The sequence below is a fragment of the Tupaia chinensis genome, unplaced genomic scaffold (genome assembly GCF_000334495.1).
Source record: "Tupaia chinensis unplaced genomic scaffold, TupChi_1.0 Scaffold000238_1, whole genome shotgun sequence".
In the NCBI taxonomy this organism is placed as follows: Eukaryota; Metazoa; Chordata; class Mammalia; order Scandentia; family Tupaiidae; genus Tupaia; species Tupaia belangeri.
Genome location: NW_006159716.1, coordinates 739,209 through 749,127, shown reverse-complemented (window position 1 = coordinate 749,127; position 9,919 = coordinate 739,209). Strand labels below are relative to the sequence as shown.

Here is a 9,919-nt window from a genome sequence, read left to right as displayed (position 1 = left end):
GGCCGGGGGTGGGGAGGGACCTGGCCTGTTCTCCCAGCTCCCAGAGCCTCGTCGCCCCCCTTCCCGGATCCCTGGTACCTCACCGCCCACGGGGCTGCCCCCAGATACAATTGGCCTTGCGCTTGGATGCCAAAGAGCCCGGAGTCGAAGGGGGAACAGAGCTTTGAGCCTCGGTTTCTCAGAGCCACCCAACACCCCCCTTTATGCCCATGCCCCAGTTCGCGTCCCCCAGCCCCTACCTTGCCCCACCACTGAGGGCCCTGGGGGTCCTAAACAGCTCTCCCCGCATCCCCACCCCCGAAAATAAAACTCAGGGACCAACATCTGCTTCCTTTGCACTTGCTCCGTCGACCCCTCCTGCCATTTGGAGGGGCTTCCGTGGGGGAGGGGCGGGTTCCGGCCCTCGGAGTTGACAGTATTGAGCGAGGAGAGGGGCTGGCCTCTGCCGGGGGGAAAGGTGGGACTGGGGGGGATGCAGACGCTCAGCTCGGGCCCAGCTGAGCCCCCTCCCTCCAAGGACCCGAGTGTCCACCTCCCAGCCCAGGAGACGCTCCTAATGGGGGCAGGGGTAGGGGAGAGCGAGGGATAGGAAGGGAGTTGGCGAGAGGACCCTCCTGGAGGTCCCGAGTCCCAGCCAGTGTATTCCTGAGCTTCCCCCATCATAAATACTTCCCGCCCCCTTTTGTACTGCAATAATACTGTATTATACGCTTGCACTATTCCCAACCCTGGCCAGCATAAGCATGCACGAAAAATTCAAAACCACACACACGAAGATGGGACGCTTTTCTTTTTCCTCCTCTCTCTCCGGGGTGCGTCCTCCTTAGTGTACATAGCGGCGTCAGGGGGGGCCGGGCCCGGGTAGAAAAAGCATGCACTGAGCCCCCTGCCCCTAGACTGCGAGTACTGTACAAATCCAATATTTGAAACCGACACGCACACGCGCGGCGCCGCCACGGGGGTGGGACACGGACACGCACCCCGCTTTTCTTTTTCCTCCTCTCTCTCCGGGGTGCGTCCTCCTTAGTGTACATAGCGGCGTCAGGGGGGGCCGGGCCCGGGTAGAAAAAGCATGCACTGAGCCCCCTGCCCCTAGACTGCGAGTACTGTACAAATCCAATATTTGAAACCGACACGCACACGCGCGGCGCCGCCACGGGGGTGGGACACGGACACGCACCCATGCGCACACGGCCGCGCAGGCGGGGGTGGGGGCGCCCCGCCGTCATGCGTAGCTGTGCGAGGGATCTTGTGCCTTTTTAAGTCCCTGTATGTTAATGCAGACAATCCGGAGAGCTTGTGTACTACCAAATCCTGATTAAAGACGCCTTCCAGGAACCCGGCCTCCGCCTGCTTTCTTTCACCCTCCTCCCCCACCACAGAGCGGACCTGGCCTGTGGGCTGGCTGGGCCGGTTGGAGGGCAGGGCCTAGTCCGTGCTGACTCCGAGGTTGAGGAGTGGAAGGTCCAGGTCACTGGATCAGCTCCACCCCCTCTCCAGCCTGGCAGCTGGGCCCAGCCGGAACTGAGTGACCCTCACCGGCTGGCTGTGTCCTTTCAGGGGGCGGGCAGTGGGGAGCCGTCAGCCGGTGGACTCTTGTCTCTTCAGGGCCAAGTCTAAATTGCAAACATGCCTGGGACGGGCCAGGGAAGAGGCTGGGTAGGAGGTTCTCCAGGGGATCAGGCATGGAAGCCTAGTGTGTGGTGGGGTGCAGGGCGTCCCCCACCTCTGCTCTAATGGAGATCTGAGGTAGGCCTGGCCGGCTCCTACCCCTTCTTGCCCTGGGAGAGCAGGAGGGCCTGCTCAGGGGAGCTGTGAGGCCTGAGCTGAGGTCCTGGGGCATGAGGGTGGGGTGTGGGCCTGAAGGAGGGCTAAGTCAGGAGGGGGTGGGACACCACGGATAGAAACACAGAGACTCCTGAGATGGCAGAGAGCCGGTGAAAGGGAGGGGCGCTCTCCCTCTCTGTCCCCCCAGGGCACGCAAAAGCAGAAGGTGATTTTCTCCTTTGGACCTAAAGCAAAAGTGGGTGGCAGAGGAAGGGCAAGCAAGGGCTGCGTTTCTAGCCTCGAGGGCATTGAGGAGAGCCCCCCACACACACACACACACACGGCTGGCTTTAGCCTTTTTTTGGGGGGGGGAGGAGAGGTTTTTGCTATAGGGCGTGTGCTCTCGCCAGACAGACAGAGACAGACAGAGACAGAAAGCGAGAAATCACCTCCCAGGGGGGATGGACACGGCGCAATCCCTTCTCTCAGGATCTTGGGCACGCACACACACACGTGCCTGGTGTGAGTTTAAGCCACCGGGTCCGGAACTCAAACCGCGGTTGACTATGTGGGAGTCCAGTGACATAGCCATTATGCTAACTGCTGGTCCCTGGCTTTAGCCTTTAGAAGGGTTGTGGGAGGTGGTTGGGGTCCACTGGGATCTGGGGTCATGTGTGTGAGGTTCTGTATAGATCTAGGTAGGCAGCCATGTTGGGGGTCAGCTTACCCCTTCACCCCTTCCCTGGCTGCAGTGCCCAGCTGGGCTGGGTAGCAGTTCTGAGTGTGGCCTGGAGCAGTGGGGTGAGGGCTTTTGGTTAGGAGAGTTGCTTTGAGAATGAAGACACATATGGTCCCCTTCTAGTGGTTACGGGAAGCCACATGGATGACCACGTGATTCAAATCCTGGCCCCAGTGGCTTGGGGGAAGGGGAAGGCTCTCAGTACTTTTTGAGTGGACTCAGTGACCTGCTGGTTAAGGGAGCCAATCCCCGTGGCCAGCCACGTGGTTTGAGTTCTGGTCCCAGCAGCTTGAAAATCATGTAGGGTGGGTGGGCGTGTGTGCCCCCAAAACCCGACAGGGTGGAAAAATGGAGGAGGGGTTGCAATGTGACAATACCCAGTTGGCAGGTGCTTTCTCTGTCTCTCTGGTGAGCACACACACCCTGTGGCAAATAAAAACTAAAGAGAAGCCAGCAGGTGGTGTAGTGGTTAAGGCACTAGCCTCCCACATGGTCAGTCGTGGTTCAAGTCCTGGACCCAGTGGCTTGAAATTCACACTGGGAAAGTGACATGTGTCCCCAAGATCCCGAGAGGAGAATGGAGGAGAAGGGGTTGAGTCGTGGCCATCCCACCCCGGGGGGTGATTTCTCACTTCCTGTCTCTGTCTCTCTGGTGAGCACAGATACCCTAGATAAATAAACTAAATACAGAGAGAGAGAATGGAGACACACAAGCAGGTGAAGGTGAAGAATCTGGGAAGGGCAGCGGTGGACAGAAGAGCTGGCATTGCTCCTTGCCTCAGGCTGGGTGATCGAACCAAGGCTGGGGCCCAGGAGGTGGTCCAAGAATCTCTCCCTCCAGGGTAGTTAGTGGCAGCTTCTGAGAGAGGAGGAGGATGGAGGGGAACTGCTGTGACAGGCACGAAGCCCTCTGTGCTCTCTGCCATGGTGGATCCCAGGCTCACCTTCCTGCGTTTGTCACCCAGCCCCTCCCTGGCCTCCTCCTCTGACCTTAGAATGCGGGTGTGTGTGTGTGTGTGTGTGTGTGTGTGTCAATGTGCAGTCTCGCCTGGGCTCAGCCTGGGTCGAGGCTGGAGAGCTGCACCTTGTGTGGGCACTGGGTGGGGGTATGTGTGGAGCAACTGTGCCCAGTGTCAGCGTCACAGAAGGGCCCCCAAGGCTGAAGAGAGCCCAGGTGTGTTGGTAGCAAGGACAGACCAGGGTCTGATTCACCCTCTCTGCCCACTTTTCCTTCTGACTGGAGTAACCACGGACTTGGGCTGGGCTCTGGGGGAGGGCGAGGGCTGGAGCTTTCCTTCCCTCTGTGGGTCTAAGCGTGACTGGCCTGCTCCTCCTCCTTGCCGTGGTCCAACCGCACACTTCTTTTCTTCTTTATTCATGCATGTGAGACTGGGACCGAGACAATCAGAGAGAGAGAGCGAGAGAGAGAAACGAGCACCTCCACAGGGCCTGGTCACGCCGCAGTCCCCCTTCGGTCCTCTAGCCTGTTGGATCTTGGGCACTTGTGCGTGTGCCCGGCAGGGTTCAGACTGACCAGCCCGGAATTTGAATCACCATCATCAGCACGTGGGGTCTGGCTCCTCTCTCTCTCTCTCACTCTTAAAATGACCAGAGGGTAAGTGCACTTAGGGAGGGAGCTCACTCCCAGTGGGGCATGGTCAGGCCACAATCCTTTCTCTGTCCACTCAGGATTCGGGGCGCCCATGCACTCGTGCCCAGCATGTGTGCCTGCCTGCCTTCCTTTCTTTCTTTCTTTCTTTCTTTCTTTCTTTCCTCTTTCTTTCTTTCTTTTTCTTTTTTTTTAAAGAAGAATTATTTATTTAATTTCATCTGTTATTATTGCTTTTTGATTTGACTAGACAGAGAGAGAGAGAAAGGGAAAGCAGAAAAGCAAGGTGCCAGGTCCGGGACTCAAACTGCAGTCGGCCATGTGGGAGTCCAGCGCCCTTACCCCACACCAGCTGTAGGCCCCAGCTTACTGTATTTTAGACCCTATTGTAAGTCAAGAGTATTTGTATGGAACAGAGGGTGGAAGGTCCTTTCCTGGAAGAATGGAGAGAGTGATGAAGCCTGACTGGTGGTTGGACAGGAGGGTTTTGCCAGAGAGAAGCTGTTTGCACTAGTCTCGGAGGAACACTAGGAATTTATCGTGTAAATAGTGGGTGAAGTGAATCTGGGCAAAATGTGAGACGCACGAAGCCTTCGGGGAACTGCTGGTAGCCTCAGTAGTGCCGGGATGCCGGGCGGGGGTCAGAGGTTCCGCAGTGAGGTTGGGGCGGGAGGCATGGGGTAGGTGTGGGGGCTGCTCACGTGTCAAGCCAAGGATTGCCACTGCCTCCTGAGGACTGTGGGGACCACTGCAGTTCTGAAGCAGAATGAGATGGAATTAGATTCGAGTTCCAGAAAGCTCAGTCAGGCCTCAGTAAGAAGGGTGGGTGGCAGTGCAGGACGGAAGGAGCAAGCCAGTGGCTGGTCACATGAAAGGATAAAACTGCCAGAAAGACAGAAGCCCTGTTTGTCCAAAAAGGCTAACAAGGGAGACCAGCAGATGGTGTGATGGCTACGTCGCTGGACTCCCATGTGGTCAACCGCAGTTCGAGTCCTGGACCCGGTGGCTTAAAGTCACACTGGGTGTGTGTGCGTGCCCAGGATCCTGAGAGGAGAATGGAGGAGAAGGGATTGCGGTGTGGCCATCTTCCCTGGGGGGTGATTTCTTGCTTTCTATCTCTCTGTCCTTCTGGTGAGCACATGCGCCCAATAGCAAAAACCTCTCAAAAAAACTAATAAGTGAGTATACTCTGGGCCAGACAATGGCATGGTGCTTAAGGGGGCTGGATCCCACATAGCCTACTGAGTGGTTCGAGTCCCAAACCTGGTGGCTTAAAAAACACACCAGAAAAACAAAACAAAACAAAACAAACACACACCAGAAGCATGTATCTGTGTGCCCAAATTTCCAAGAGGAGAATGGAGAGGGGATCTGGGCGTGGCCATCCCCATGGAGAGTGATTTCTCACTCCTCCCCTCCCTGTTCTCTCTGGCAAGCACATGTGCCCTATAGTAAATTAAAATAATAATAATAATAATAATAATAAAAGTACTGTACTCCGTTGACACCATCCCACCCAGGAACAAAGCCACGTCAGCCCTGATGGGCCCAGTGCATTGTGGGTACATTGGGATGTTTACGGATTGAACAGGGAAGAGCTGGGGAAGGGATCTAGAAGGTGAAGGAACAGGCTGGCTCTGTGGCTTGGTGGTCACGGCAGCCAGATCCCACACGGCCAAGTGTGTAGCTGCAGTCCTGATGCCAGTGACTTGGGAAACATGCCCGGCATGTGTGTGTTCATGCCCAAAACCCTAAAAGGAGGGGGATGGGAGAGAAGGTCAGGGTCAGACCACTCATTTTCCCTCTCTGTCTTTCTCCGGTGAGTACACGAGCTCTCTGACAAATTAAAAAAAAAAAAAGCGAAGGAGGTCCTGGGAAGGTAGTCAGGCTTTTCTAGTCTGGGAGGAAGGACGCTAAGGCAGGATGTGGCAGGAGCCTAGGAAGCCAAGAGGAAGTTTGGCAAGCGTTCGGCGTGAAGCTGGGAAGAACGTAATGGAGTAAGTGTATCTGTCGCTTCCCAGCTCACAGGCCAGGACAGAGCGAGAGGGCAGAGGGCTAGCCCGGGGCAGAGGGTAGCCCTAACTTTGTCCTTACCTGACGTAGGTCCTTCTGGTCCTAGGCAAGCCGGCTCTTTTTTTTTTTATTATTTACTTGGGGCTGGCCGGTGGCCCGGTGGTTATGGGCTCTAGACTCCCACATGGCTGACTGCAGTCTGAGTTCCGGACCTGGTGGCTTGCTTGGGCACTTTCCCTTCTCCTCTCTCACTCTGACCCTCTCTGGTCAAATTAAAATAAGGAAATAAATAAAGTTAAATAAAATAATTCTTTTTGAACAAGAATAATTTATTTATCATCATTATTATTTTTTAAAGAATTAGTTTATTTTTCTTCATTGTCATTATAAACATTTTTTGAAGTTGACCAGAGAGAGAGAAGGAAAGTGAGAAAGTAAGCTGCCAGGTCCAGGACTCAAACCAAGGTCAGCCATGTGGGAGTCCAGCTGCCTTAACCACCACACCACCTGCTGGCCCCTATTTGTCATTACTAGTATTATTTTAATTTGCTACAGGGCACGTGTGCTCACCAGAGACAGGGAGAGAGAGAGGAAGTGAGAAAGAAAACTGCCAGGTCTGGGACTTGAACCACAGTCAGCCATATGGGAGTCCAGTCCCTTCACCATGCTGCCTGCTGATCCCGCTAGCTCTTTAGCTACAGAGGAGCAGTACCCTGTGAGGAGGTAGCAAGAGGAGAGCATCTGTGGGCCAGCCCTGGCCCAGCCCTGCTCAGGAAGGGACATGAATACTTGCTGCTCCTCTCAGCCTGGTCTCATCTGTAAGAGGGTGGAGCTATCTGGAGGTTAGGGTGCCTTCCAGTGCTCATCTTCTGTTACGGATTGAACTCCAGGGTTGACTCTCGGGTTCAGCATGCATGTGACAAGGAGAGGAGTGGGGAGAACAGAGAGGGCAGCGAGACAGAAACCAGCAGATCAGGTCCTAGGACTTCAGGGGACTTGGAGCATGGAGACTTTCTGAGCACTTCTTAGGCGCCAGGGCCCACTCCAGGCCGTGAGGACGGGCACTGACGCAGCGCCTACCTCCGTGGGCTCACACTTGGGTGACGCGGGTGGGTCTCCTAGCTTGTGGGCGCAGCAGAGGTCTTCTCGGGCCAGGAGGGTGGGTGACCTCAGAGGGTCCCTGTGTGTGCCCCTTGCAGGTGTTCTCCGTGGCACCCCCATTTGAAGTGAATGGCCTCCCACGAGCTGTGCCTCTGAGCCTGCCCTACCAGGACTTCAAGAGAGACCTCTCCGACTACCGAGAACGGGCACGGCTGCTCAACAGGGTCCGGAGGGTGGGCTTCTCGCACATGCTGCTCACCACCACCCAGGTCCCGCTGGCTCCTGTCCAGCCTCAGGCGAATGGCAAGGAGGAAGAGGAGGAGGAGGAAGAGGAAGAAGAGGAGGAAGAGGAAGACGAGGAAGAGGAGGAGGAAGAGGAGGAGGAGGAGGAGGAAGAAGAGGAGGAGGCAGTGGCCTTGGGGGAGGTGCTGGGGCCCCACAGTGGCTCTAGCAGTGAAGGCAGCGAGAGGAGCACTGACCGGAGCCAGGAGGGCGCCCCCTCTACGCTGCTGGCTGATGATCAGAAGGAATCCAGGGGCCGGGCTTCCATGGCTGATGGGGACCTGGAGCCTGAGGAGGGCTCCAAAACGCTGGTGCTCGTCTCCCCCGGCGACATGAAGAAGTCGCCTGTCACTGCCGAACTGGCCCCCGACCCCGACCTGGGCACCCTGGCTGCCCTCACTCCTCAGCATGAGCGGCCTCAGCCCACTGGCAGCCAGCTGGACGTCTCTGAGCCGGGCACCCTGTCCTCTGTCCTCAAGTCTGAGCCCAAGCCTCCTGGGCCTGGGGTAGAGCCCGGGGCTGGGGCGGTGAGCACAGGCGCAGGGGGAGTGGCAGTCACCTCCTCACCCTTCACCAAAGTTGAGAGGACCTTTGTGCATATAGCGGAGAAAACCCACCTCAACGTCATGTCCTCCGGAGGACAAGTGTCCCGGTCTGAGGACTTCAGCACTGAGGGCGAGCTGGGTCTAGAGGCACCCTCGGTCGGGGGTGCTGGGGAAGAGGTCCCAGTGCCTCTGGAGAATGGCATGGCCCTGTCCGGAATGGATGGGGCCGAGATGGAGAGCTGCGCCCTGTCTGCCCCCCCTGGAGAGATCCCTGTGCCCAACGGCCCCGCTCCCACGGACAGGCCAGCCCCCGCGACCCCACCGGAGCCGGGCCCCGAGAAAGTGGCCAGCATCTCCCCTATCCGCCACGCCATGCCAGGCCCCCGGCCCAGGAGCCGGATCCCTGTCCTGCTGTCTGAGGAGGACACGGGCTCAGAGCCCTCGCGCTCGCTGTCAGCCAAAGAGCGGTGGGGCAAGAGGGCCAGGCCGCAGCAGGACCTGGCGCGCCTGGTGATGGAGAAGCGGGCTGCTCCTGCGCCGGGCCTCGGGGGCCTCGTCCTCCTCCAGCGAGGAGCAGCGCCGGGCCTCCGAGACTCTCTCAGGCACCGGCTCCGAGGAGGACACGCCCGCCTCCGAGCCCGCGGCTTTGCCCCGGAAGGCCGGGCGTGCAGCTGCCGCCAGGAGCCGGATTCCCCGCCCCGTCAGCATCCGCACGTCCACACCCGCTGCAGCCCAGCAGATCCCCAGCAGACCCCATGACGCAGCCCCAGCATCTGACACAGCCATCACCAGCAGGTGAGAAACCGCTGCCCGCCCCAGGGTGAGCAGAGGGTGCCCACACGAGGCTCCCGCAGCAGGGGCTCCACGGGAAGATGAAGGGACCCTCTGTCTACGCCTTCCAGCTGTGCTGTCTCCTTTCTGACTCAGGCCCCAGCCCTGGCACTGGGCTTGGGGAGTGGCCACAGGAAGCCACTGGATTGGGGTGTCAGGGAGGCCAGACAGCTTGGGAAAGGTTGATGGGGTCCACAGGCAGCCTTCATACGAGGCATTTGAAGCTAAAGGGTAAAGTCAGAGCTCTGAATAGATGGGAAACTAAAAACGTGATTTCACGTGAGTATGAACGCGGGTGTATTACAGATGAGAATGTAAAGTCCACGGGAATTTTAGTGGCATAGGGGCCCCAAAGAAAGCCTGCGGCAGGCGTTTCTAGCAACAGCCTGGGAGTGCGTGGCCCCTAGATGTTGCCCTGGAGGGTGGAGCGCCAGGCCCCGGTTTCCCCGGCTGTGCCATGGCCTCCTTGGTCTCCAGCTCTGCGGACGCAGGACTCTGCCACTAAGTTTCCGGGAGGATTCTGAAAAGGTCTTTTTTTGTCTTTGCCCTCTTCTTCTCTCGCCTCTGCCCTCTCTCCTCAAGCAGGCTCCAGCTGCAGAAGCCCTCAGGGTCGGCGGTTGCTGCTGACCTCCGCCCCAAAGCGCTCCCTGGGCGGGGCTCGGGCCCAGGGCGAACCCAAGCCGGCGCCAAGGCCCCAGCCTCCCGAAGTCCGGGGCTCCCTGCCTCCGCCGCGCGCAATTCCAGCGCGTCCCCGAGAAGCCAATCCCTATCCCGCAAAGAGAGTCCCTCCCCTTCGCACCAGGCCCGGCCTGGGGTCCCTCTGTCCCGGAGTGTCCCACAGGCCCGGGCCCAACCTGACGGCACCCCCTCCCCAGGGGGTCCCAAGAAAGGACCCAGAGGGAAACTCCAGACTCAGCGCGCAGCAACCAAAGGCCGAGCGGGGGTCGCAGAGGGTCGGGCCGGGGCCAGATAATGACGCCCGCAGCTCACCTGGCCCCAACCCTCACCCCGGCCCCCCACCCGCCGCCGGCC

The 9,919-nt window shown here is 58.3% G+C and overlaps 1 protein-coding gene across 1 annotated transcript in view; it reads left to right on the top strand.

The window, feature by feature from the left end:
- The window catches only part of TTBK1 (tau tubulin kinase 1), a 46,666-nt gene extending 36,753 nt beyond the window's left edge, over positions 1–9,913 (top strand). The window contains 3 exon segments of the mRNA XM_014587835.1: positions 7,328–8,580; positions 8,582–8,851; positions 9,473–9,913. Coding sequence (XP_014443321.1) covers positions 7,328–8,580; positions 8,582–8,851; positions 9,473–9,860 — 1,911 coding nt within the window. The 3' untranslated portion in view covers positions 9,861–9,913.
- Positions 9,914–9,919: the final 6 nt, after the last annotated feature.